At 41.8% G+C, this 12184-nt stretch overlaps 1 protein-coding gene across 1 annotated transcript; it reads right to left on the bottom strand.

Moving 5' to 3' along the window:
• Positions 1–793: 793 nt before the first annotated feature.
• On the bottom strand, positions 794–1819 carry LOC127325900 (protein ALP1-like). The gene has a single exon (XM_051352728.1). The coding sequence runs from the start codon at positions 1817–1819 to the stop codon at positions 794–796; it is 1026 nt and encodes a 341-aa protein (XP_051208688.1).
• Positions 1820–12184: the final 10365 nt, after the last annotated feature.

Genomic DNA, 12184 nt, shown 5'->3' on the forward strand with positions numbered 1-12184 from the left:
TTCTCTTCTTATGCTCGAAGTGTGTTCGGCGTTTGCCTATAGAAAGAAAGGAGAAAGAATACAAGAAGAAAAAGAAACAAAAAAAAGGGAAATAACAAATAGCAATCCCAGCCAGTCTGACCGGGAGCTGGCCAGGCAGCCCATGCGAGCATGCTCGCTCCTGGAGTCCTGGCCACGCCCGCACGCGCGCTGCCGCTTTGATTCCCTTCTGCGCGCCTGCTGCCGCTTTGCTCGCTCGCGCGCAGCTGCCTTCAATCGCCAAGCGGCCGACGCTTTTTGGAAAAACAGGAAATTGCCCAAGTTTCATTTCTGAAACTAAGTCTTACACCATTTATGTTTTTACAGGCCAAATACACCCACATCTTGACATGACAGCATATTTTTTCCATCTAATCCCAAACAGCAAACAAAAGGACATCAAACCAGGACCAAACATAGAAGCCTATGAGCTAAACAACTCTGGGTAGGAAGGGGAGGGGAGCACAACATCATCAGCTGACAGGGGCGGAGCTCCCCTTAGGCTAGTGCCAATGCATCACCTCACTCTCACCCGTCACGTCAGTTTTTTTCCTCACTCTCACCCCACTCTCACCCCACGGTGCCAGTGCACGGGCTATAGTACCAGCTCTCACTTCTCTCTCCTCCACATCAGCTTTTCTCTCTCCTCGACATCAACATTCAAAATAATGCAAGAAAATTATTTTATCCAACTAAAATTGTTACCGATTATATTATTAAAAAAATTACATAAAATTTTGAAAAAATTACATAAAAATTTGAAAAAATACATAATCTAGGCATTAGCCCACACATGCTCAATTAAATCATGCGGGAGCTGTGTATACATCGGTGAGTCTCTCATTTCGTTGTCCATCTGAATCCTGACTGCTAGGCTTGGTGGTGCATTGTTTTGTATCGCAGGGCCGACATTGGAATCAACTGTCTCATAGATGTTCTCCAAATTTGTATCACGCTTATCGTCGATGATCATGTTGTGCAGAATGACACATGCACGCATGATCAACCCAAGAGTACGCCTCGAGTAGGAGCGTCCCGGAACTGCTAGAATGTTGAACCTAGCCTTCAGCACTCCAAAGGCACACTCGACATCTTTGCGCCAAGCTGATTGAGCAGCAGTGAACAGTCGATGCTTTTCACTTTGTGGCAGAGTAACACCTTTCATGAACACCAGCCAGGAGGGGTAGATGCCGTCGGCAAGGTAGTAACCATAGTTGTACTCGTGTCCATTCACCGTGAAGTTCACTGTGGGTGCTTCTCCCCTCAGCACATCAGTGAACAACGGCGACTGGTTGAGTACATTGATGTCGTTGTTGGACCCGGCCACTCCAAAAAAGGCATGCCAGATCCAACGATCATACGACGCAACGGCTTCTAAGATTAGGGTAGGGTGTTTGATGTCTCCCCTTGTGAATTGACCGGCATGCGCCACTGGGCAGTTCCTCCACTGCCAATGCATGCAATCGATGCTCCCTAACATGCCCGGAAAGCCACGCTCCTCGGCTTTCGCTAACAGACGCTGAGTATCCTTGACATTTGGTCGACGGCAAAACTGTTCCCCGTAACAGTCAATGATGCCTTCACAGAATCTATCTAGACAATCTGATGAAGTTTGTCTAGCTAACTTAAGCCACTCATCTATCGTATCTGCAGCGGCTCCGTAAGCTAACAAACGCAAAGGCGCAGTACACTTTTGTAGGGGGGAAAAACCAGCACGGTTGAGAGCATCAACTCTTTGGGTGAAATACGGAGAGTATTCACCCAATCTATCCATAATGCGTAGAAAAAGGGATCGCCTCATCCGATACCTTCGCCGAAAGAAGCTCGGAGGATAATTACAGTCGTCGGTGAAGTAGTCCTCGTAGAGCCGATCGTGGGCACCCAGACGATCACGCCTGATGAACTCTCGGCGGCGTCGTGGCCGTCTTGGCTCCGCCTCGAGGTTGAGCATCGCCTCCTCATACTCCGCCTGGAATGCACCGATCATATCACCCTCCATTCCGTCGCTCGAACTGCTGCTAGACGAAGACATGACGTTGAGAGGAGTGGAAATGGAGAGTGGAGGAGATGAAGTGAGGTGTGGAATGAGTGAAACCATATGGGGGGTATTTATAGGGGTTGGGGATGAAATTTTGGGGTTTTTGGATTTTTTTTCGAATTTTTTGAGCCAGCAACGGCTACCCCAACGGCTAGCTGACGTGGACGAATCAGATCGCGCCACCTCAGCTAGCCGTTACCCCCTCTCTCTCGCCCGCCCTCTCGCCCCGACCCGCTGATACGTCTCCGACGTATCGATAATTTCTTATGTTCCATGCCACATTATTGATGTTATCTACATGTTTTATGCACACTTTATGTCATATTCGTGCATTTTCTGGAACTAACCTATTAACAAGATGCCGAAGTGCCGATTCTTTGTCATTGCTGTTTTTGGTTTCAGAAATCCTAGTAACGAAATATTCTCGGAATCGGACGAAATCAACGCCCAGGTTCCTATTTTCACCGGAAGCATCCAGAACACACGAGAAGGACCAGAGGGGGGGCACTGGGCCCCCAGACCATAGGCCGGCGTGGCCCAGGCCCTGGCCGCGCTGCCATATGGTGTGGCCACCCCTTCGACCCTCCTGCGCCGCCTCTTCGCCTATTTAAAGCCTCCGTCGCGAAAACCCTGATGCGTTCGACGAAACCCACAGAAACCTTCCAGAGCCGCCGCCATCGCGAAGCCAAGATCTGGGGGACAGGAGTCTCTGTTCCGGCACGCTGCCGGAACGGGGAAGTGCCCCCGGAAGGCTTCTCCATCGACACCGCTGCCATCTCCACCGCCATCTTCATCACCGCTGCTGCTCCCATGAGGAGGGAGTAGTTCTCCATCGAGGCTCGGGGCTGTACCGGTAGCTATGTGGTTCATCTCTCTCATATGTGCTTCAATACAATAATCTCATGAGCTGCTTTACATGATTGAGATTCATATGATGATGCTTGTAATCTAGATGTCATTATGCTAGTCAAGTGAGTTTTACTTATGTGATCTCCGGAGACTCCTTGTCCCACGTGTGTAAAGGTGACAGTGTGTGCACCGTGTGGGTCTCTTAGGCTATATTTCACAGAATACTTATTCACTGTTGAATGGCATAGTGAGGTGCTTATTTATATCTCTTTATGATTGCAATGTATTTGTATCACAATTTATCTATGTGCTACTCTAGCAATGTTATTAAAGTAGTTCTATTCCTCCTGCACGTGTGTAAAGGTGACAGTGTGTGCACCGTGTTAGTACTTGGTTTATGCTATGATCATGATCTCTTGTAGATTATGAAGTTAACTATTGCTATGATAATATTGATGTGATCTATTCCTCCTACATATGCATGAAGGTGACAGTGTGCATGCTATGTTAGTACTTGGTTTAGTCTTTTGATCTATCTTACACTATAAGGTTACTTAAATATGAACAAATTGTGGAGCTTGTTAACTCCGGCATTGAGGGTTCGGGTAATCCTACGCAATGCGTTCATCATCCAACAAAAGTGTAGAGTATGCATTTATCTATTCTGTTATGTGATCAATGTTGAGAGTGTCCACTAGTGAAAGTGTAATCCCTAGGCCTTGTTCCTAAATACTGCTATCGCTGCTTGTTTACTGTTTTACTGTGTTACTACTGCTGCAATACTACCACCATCAACTACACGCCAGGAAGCTATTTACTGGCACCGTTGCTACTGCTCATATATATTCATACCACCTGTATTTCACTATCTCTTCGCCGAACTAGTGCACCTATTAGGTGTGTTGGGGACACAAGAGACTTCTTGCTTTGTGGTTGCAGGGTTGCATGAGAGGGATATCTTTGACCTCTTCCTCCCTGAGTTCGATAAACCTTGGGTGATCCACTTAAGGGAAAACTTGCTGCTGTTCTACAAACCTCTGCTCTTGGAGGCCCAACACTGTCTACAGGAAAAGGAGGGGGAAGTAGACATCAAGCTATTTTCTGGCGCCGTTGCCGGGGAGGAAAGGTAAAAGGTACTCACACTCCGGATCTCGGCTACTAAGCTATTTTCGCCGTTGTAAGTACTCGAAGCTATTTCCTTTAGATCCTGCAATTGCAACTTTTTGTTTCTTGTTTACACTAGTTAGGCATAATGGAAAACAACAAAAAAATTGGTGAGCTTTTTAGTCTTTTTCCTGATTTAGAATTGTTTGATGTAAAAATTAAAAAACCTATGGAACCTTATTTGCATGCTAGTAGTGATGTTATTAGTATGAATGCAATTACTGCTAATACTATGGATAAGTCTAAGCTTGGGGAAGCTAGTTTATATAAAAATAATCTTTTTTGCTCCTCAGCTTTGGAAGAAATATTTTGCTCTGATAATGCTTTATCTCCCATATGCGATAACTCTAATGATGCTTCTGATATTTTAAATCCACCTGCCGAAAGTATTCCGTATAAAATACCTATGCAAATTATTGAACGCGTTATGGATAACCGTTATACAGGGGATGGAACTGTCCACCCTGGAGATCATTTATTGTTCTTGCATGAATTATGCGGTTTATTCAAGTGTGCAGGTATTGCTATGGATGAAGTGAGGAAGAAACTATTCTCTATATCGCTGTCTGGTAAAGCGGCGCATTGGTATAAATTACTGGATACTGGGGATTCTCTTGAATGGAATGATATTGTGCCCCGGTTTTATTCTAAATTTTATCCTCCTCATGAAGTGCATATTGATAGGAATTATATTTATAACTTTTATCCTCGTGATGGAGAGAGTATTTCTCAAGCGTGGGGGAGATTGAAATCACTAATGCTCAAATGTCCCATTCATGAGCTCCCCCGTAATGTTATTGTTAATAATTTTTATGCGAGGCTTTCAGGACAACACAAGGACTATCTGGACGCGTGTTCGGAGGGATCTTTCACAAGCAAGGAGGTTGAAGCTAGGTGGGATCTTCTTGATCGGATTGAGGACAACGCTGAAGGATGGGAGAACAATGAAGGTAAAGAGTCAGGTATAAATTATGATTATGAATGCATTAAAGCTTTTATGGGTACCGATAAATTTCGAAATATGAGTGCTACTTATGGTCTTGACTCTCAAGTTGCTGCAAATCTTTATAAAGCCTTTGCTTCTCATTTTGAATTGCCTAAAAAGAATTTTGATAAGTATCATGAACCTTTTAAAGAGGCTTGCATGAAGAATGAAATTGTTGTTAATTATTGCAATACGCATGCTCAAACTGCTAAGAATGCTATTTCCTATAAGCATGTTAATTTTTGTGGAATGCATAGGCCTTGTGGAATTAATCAAGTCAAAGATGAATATTGCATCCATCATATTAATGAAAAAACTAGAAAGTGGTCTAGGGCTCTAGATGATCTTGGTAAAAAAGTTTGTGCCCTTTATCCTTTTATTTGTGAAGTTTGCCATGAAGTGGGTCATTTTAATTTTCAATGCCCCTCCAATGATAATTTGAACCCAATGAGTGCTGCAAATTTGTATTGTGATGATGAAATTACTCCTAATCAGCATGATGAACTTACTTTATTTTTGGGGTGTGAAGAATTGTCGAGAAAAATCTCTTTGTTACATATGAGTGATCTTGATATTGATGATGTCCTGCATGGGTGTTTTTCTTATTGCATTGATAATAGCCATACAAATACTTACATACAAAATATTTTAGAAGATGACACCTTGCCAAAAATTGATAGGACCGCTGTGTGTTTTCAACTAATTAATGAAAAGGAGGGATCCTCCCAAGTTTCTTCTATTGTTTTTGAAAGTAAATCAGGTTATGCGGACAAGCTACCCTTCAAGCCTCTTCCTCCTAAAGAAGGAAATGAGGAGAAGGAAGAGAAGAAGAAGAAGAAGAAGGGAACGAAGAAGAAGAAGAAGAAGAAGAAGGAGAATAAAAAGAAAAAGGTAACGGCGTATCCCCGCGTGAATGAGATAACGCTAAGTAACCGTAAGTATGTTGCTCCTAATGATTATTGTGACAATGAATCTGAATATGATGATCTTCCTATGCCCTTTACATACATTAGCAATCATGATTTGAATGAGCACACTACTTTTGATATTGCAAATCTCTGGGAAACTAATTCTGAAAATGATGGTAATAATTGCCATAGTGTCAGTGCTATCCATGCTTCCTCCCATAATGATATAGAAAGCTCTAAGCTTGGGGAAGAGGTGTTTGAAAATCCTTTTGCTACTGATCATTATGTGTTTGATACATCTCCTTCTAATAACAATGATGGTATGGACACAGATAAACCAACTGTGAAAGATAACTATTCTATTTCTTATGATGACACTGTGCCTCCGATCTTTGATGATTATTATAAAGAATGCTATGATATAGGTTATAATTATCCTTATGAAACTTGTCATAGTCATGATTGGATTACCAAAAACAATTCTTTTAATATGCAACTTGTTTACCATGTTCAAATTCTTGATAATAATCTTGCTCCAATTACTATTAATGAGAATAACTCTTCTTATGCCAAAATTAATGATACTTCTATGCATATGAACTATGATAAGAATGTTTTAAGTGATGGGTATATTGTGGATTTCATCAATGATGCTACTGAAAGTTATTATGAGAGAGGGAAATATGGTTATATGCATCTTAATAATATTAAGTTTCCCCTCTTTATGTTGAGAATCTTGAAGTTACTCGTGTTTTATCCTCTTATGCTTGTCACTTTGTTCTTCATGAATTCATTTGTGTACAAGATTCTTCTTCATAGGAAGCATGTTAGACTTAAATGTGTTTTGAATTTGCCTCTTGATGCTCTCTTTTGCTTCAAATATTATTTCTTATGAGTGCATCATTAAAACTGCTGAGCCCATCTTAATGGCTATAAAGAAAGAACTTCTTGGGAGATAACCCATGTGTTATTTTGCTACAGTACTTTGTTTTATATTTGTGTCTTGGAAGTTGTTTACTACTGTAGCAACCTCTCCTTATCTTAGTTTTGTGTTTTGTTGTGCCAAGTTAAGCCGTTGATAGAAAAGTAAGTACTAGATTTGGATTACTGCATAGTTCCAGATTTCTTTGCTGTCACGAATCTGGGCAAAATTCTCTGTAGGTGACTCAGAAAATTATGCCAATTTACGTGAGTGATCCTCAGATATGTACGCAACTTTCATTAAATTTGATCATTTTCATCTGAGCAAGTCTGGTGCCATTTTAAAATTCGTCTTTACGGACTGTTCTGTTTTGACAGATTCTGCCTTTTATTTCGCATTGCTTCTTTCGCTGTGTTGGGTGGATTTCTTTGTTCCATTACCTTCCAGTAGCTTTGGGCAATGTCCAGAAGTGTTAAGAATGATTGTGTCACCTCTGAACATGTGAGTTTTTGATTATGCACTAACCCTCTAATGAGTTTGTTTCGAGTTTGGTGTGGAGGAAGTTTTCAAGGGTCAAGAGAGGAGGATGATATACTATGATCAAAAAGAGTGAAAGCTCTAAGCTTGGGGATGCCCCGGTGGTTCACCCCTGCATATTCTAAGAAGACTCAAGCGTCTAAGCTTGGGGATGCCCAAGGCATCCCCTTCTTCATCGACAACATTATCAGGTTCCTCCCCTGAAACTATATTTTTATTCCGTCACATCTTATGTGCTTTACTTGGAGCGTCGGTTTGTTTTTGTTTTGTTTGAATAAAATGGATCCTAGCATTCACTTTCTGGGAGATAGACACGCTCCGCTGTAGCATATGGACAAGTATGTCCTTGGTTTCTACTCATAGTATTCATGGCGAAGTTTCTCCTTCGTTAAATTGTTATATGGTTGGAATTGGAAAATGATACATGTAGTAATTGCTATAAATGTCTTGGGTAATGTGATACTTGGCAATTGTTGTGCTCATGATTAAGCTCTTGCATCATATGCTTTGCACCCATTAATGAAGAAATACATAGAGCATGCTAAAATTTGGTTTGCATATTTGGTTTCTCTAAGGTCTAGATAATTTCTAGTATTGAGTTTGAACAACAAGGAAGACGGTGTAGAGTCTTATAATGTTTACAATATGTCTTTTATGTGAGTTTTGCTGCACCGGTTCATCCTTGTGTTTGTTTCAAATAACCTTGCTAGCCTAAACCTTGTATCGAGAGGGAATACTTCTCATGCATCCAAATACTTGAGCCAACCACTATGCGATTTGTGTCCACCATACCTACCTACTACATGGTATTTCCCGCCATTCCAAAGTAAATTGCTTGAGTGCTACCTTTAAACAATTCAAAATTTATCACCTCTGATTTGTGTCAATGTTTTATAGCTCATGAGGAAGTATGTGGTGTTTATCTTTCAATCTTGTTGGGCAACTTTCACCAATGGACTAGTGGCTTCATCCGCTTATCCAATAATTTTACAAAAAGAGCTGGCAATGGGATTCCCAGTCCCAAATTAATTAACAAAAATAGACACTCCTCCATGGTATGTGATTGTTGGACGGCACCCGAAGGATTCGGTTAGCCATGGCTTGTGTAAGCAAAGGTTGGGAGGAGTGTCATCATAATAAAACTAAAATAAAAAGGCACTCCTTCATGGTATGAGATTGTTGGCAGGCACCCGAGGATTCGGTTAGCCATGGTTTGTGAAAGAAAGGTTGGAAGGAGTGCCATCCAAAAATAAAATAAAATGGGAGCCGCTCTTTGAAGGTTTGTTTGGCAAGGGGGTTAGAGTACCCGCTACCATTCATTGACAACAACATACACCTCTCAAAACTTTATTTTTATGCTCTCTATATGTTTTCAAAATCAAAGCTCTAGCACAAATATAGCAATCGATGCTTTTCCTCTTTAAAGGACCATTCTTTTTTACTTTTATGTTGAGTCAGTTCACCTATTTCTCTCCACCTCAAGAAGCAAACACTTGTGTGAACTGTGCATTGATTCCTACATACTTGCATATTGCACTTGTTATATTACTCTATGTTGACAATTATCCATGAGATATACATGTTACAAGTTGAAAGCAACCGCTGAAACTTAATCTTCCTTTGTGTTGCTTCAATGCCTTTACTTTGAATTATTGCTTTATGAGTTAACTCTTATGCAAGACTTATTGATGCTTGTCTTGAAGTGCTATTCATGAAAAGTCTTTGCTATATGATTCACTTGTTTACTCATGTCATAAACATTGTTTTGATCGCTGCATTCACTACATATGCTTTACAAATAGTATGATCAAGGTTATGATGGCATGTCACTCCAGAAATTATCTTTGTTATCGTTTTACCTGCTCGGGACGAGCAGAACTAAGCTTGGGGATGCTGATACGTCTCCGACGTATCGATAATTTCTTATGTTCCATGCCACATTATTGATGTTATCTACATGTTTTATGCACACTTTATGTCATATTCGTGCATTTTCTGGAACTAACCTATTAACAAGATGTCGAAGTGCCGATTCTTTGTTTTCTGCTGTTTTTGGTTTCAGAAATCCTAGTAACGAAATATTCTCGGAATCGGACGAAATCAACGCCCAGGTTCCTATTTTCACCGGAAGCATCCAGAACACACGAGAAGGACCAGAGGGGGGGCACTGGGCCCCCAGACCATAGGCCGGTGCGGCCCAGGCCCTGGCCGCGCCGCCATATGGTGTGGCCACCCCTTCGACCCTCCTGCGCCGCCTCTTCGCCTATTTAAAGCCTCCGTCGCGAAAACCCTGATGCGTTCGACGAAACCCACAGAAACCTTCCAGAGCCGCCGCCATCGCGAAGCCAAGATCTGGGGGACAGGAGTCTCTGTTCCGGCACGCTGCCGGAACGGGGAAGTGCCCCCGGAAGGCTTCTCCATCGACACCGCTGCCATCTCCACCGCCATCTTCATCACCGCTACTGCTCCCATGAGGAGGGAGTAGTTCTCCATCGAGGCTCGGGGCTGTACCGGTAGCTATGTGGTTCATCTCTCTCATATGTGCTTCAATACAATAATCTCATGAGCTGCTTTACATGATTGAGATTCATATGATGATGCTTGTAATCTAGATGTCATTATGCTAGTCAAGTGAGTTTTACTTATGTGATCTCCGGAGACTCCTTGTCCCACGTGTGTAAAGGTGACAGTGTGTGCACCGTGTGGGTCTCTTAGGCTATATTTCACAGAATACTTATTCACTGTTGAATGGCATAGTGAGGTGCTTATTTATATCTCTTTATGATTGCAATGTATTTGTATCACAATTTATCTATGTGCTACTCTAGCAATGTTATTAAAGTAGTTCTATTCCTCCTGCACGTGTGTAAAGGTGACAGTGTGTGCACCGTGTTAGTACTTGGTTTATGCTATGATCATGATCTCTTGTAGATTATGAAGTTAACTATTGCTATGATAATATTGATGTGATCTATTCCTCCTACATATGCATGAAGGTGACAGTGTGCATGCTATGTTAGTACTTGGTTTAGTCTTTTGATCTATCTTACACTATAAGGTTACTTAAATATGAACAAATTGTGGAGCTTGTTAACTCCGGCATTGAGGGTTCGTGTAATCCTACGCAATGCGTTCATCATCCAACAAAAGTGTAGAGTATGCATTTATCTATTCTGTTATGTGATCAATGTTGAGAGTGTCCACTAGTGAAAGTGTAATCCCTAGGCCTTGTTCCTAAATACTGCTATCGCTGCTTGTTTACTGTTTTACTGTGTTACTACTGCTGCAATACTACCACCATCAACTACACGCCAGCAAGCTATTTACTGGCACTGTTGCTACTGCTCATATATATTCATACCACCTGTATTTCACTATCTGTTCGCCGAACTAGTGCACCTATTAGGTGTGTTGGGGACACAAGAGACTTCTTGCTTTGTGGTTGCAGGGTTGCATGAGAGGGATATCTTTGACCTCTTCCTCCCTGAGTTCGATAAACCTTGGGTGATCCACTTAAGGGAAAACTTGCTGCTGTTCTACAAACCTCTGCTCTTGGAGGCCCAACACTGTCTACAGGAAAATGAGGGGGAAGTAGACATCACCCGCCAGCGCGCCGCCCCGCCTCTCGCCCCCTCTCGCCCCCAGCGCGGGCGGCGGCCGGGCGGTAGCGGGCGCTACCGCCGGGCGGTGGATCCACCGCCCCGGGCTGCCGTCTCGCCCGCCTCTCGCCTCCCTCTCGCCCCGACGCGGGCGGTACCGCCCCGCCTCCAGCCCGTGTTGGCACCAGCCTTAGGGCAAGATGGGAGCTGTCCTACCTTTATTTCTGGATAAATACTACATATATTCACGTATGTTCTTATATGTATACAATGTTCATTATTTTCTGTTATGTAAATTAGACATTTTGGTCCCATAAGAACTTAGATTTAGATGTTTAAATAGGCAAACGAAAGTTTTAGAAAAGACACACAACTCTCATGTCTTGATTTATTTTATTTGATATCATCTTCGCAAATTCTTTTGGCGGTCTTGAAGAACAAGTCTATGCGGGATAAATTTTGAGAAATTCCCAATTTCAACACAATGAGAGGCTACTTCGTGATTAGTCTAATATACATGCAATGCTTACATATCAAAGTGTAATTAAAAACATGTGCACTTTTACAACTATTAATATGTTAGTTCCAATAAATATAATAAAACTTATCAAGTATCATGAATAATAACATTAGAAACATCAAAATAGTAGATATGTTTCGTATGAGCGTGCTACATAGAGCGAGATATATTCAAAAGCAAAAAATGCTATACTCACAGGCAGATCTATACGGGATTTGTTTATGAACACGACGTGGATTTGAGTGATTGGAAGAGAGTTCTGCACCAGTTCTTGCAAGATCTCATGCGGTCGCTCGCTGGTTGTCAACTCATCCCATAAAAAATCCCGTACGAATCTCCCGTAAGTGTAGCATTCTTATCGTGCTGAAACTAAGAAAGATTTTAAAAAGGAAGCTATAGCTTTTCGACTGTCTACGACTTTTGGTTGGAAATAAAATTTCACTTTTGGTATGTTTATTGGTTCTACTTCTATTTAAAGATGTTGCTATTATCTTGCGTTTATAAATAGTATACAAATTCAAATAAACAACTTTTACGTTGAGTGATGCGATCAAATCTTGATTGGAATCCTTTAAAAATTGAAAAAACTGACTTGCACAATACAAATATAGGGGAGGGGGCATCTGCCCCCCCCCCCCCCCCTC

The sequence above is a fragment of the Lolium perenne genome, chromosome 5 (genome assembly GCF_019359855.2).
Source record: "Lolium perenne isolate Kyuss_39 chromosome 5, Kyuss_2.0, whole genome shotgun sequence".
Lineage (NCBI taxonomy): Eukaryota > Viridiplantae > Streptophyta > Magnoliopsida > Poales > Poaceae > Lolium > Lolium perenne.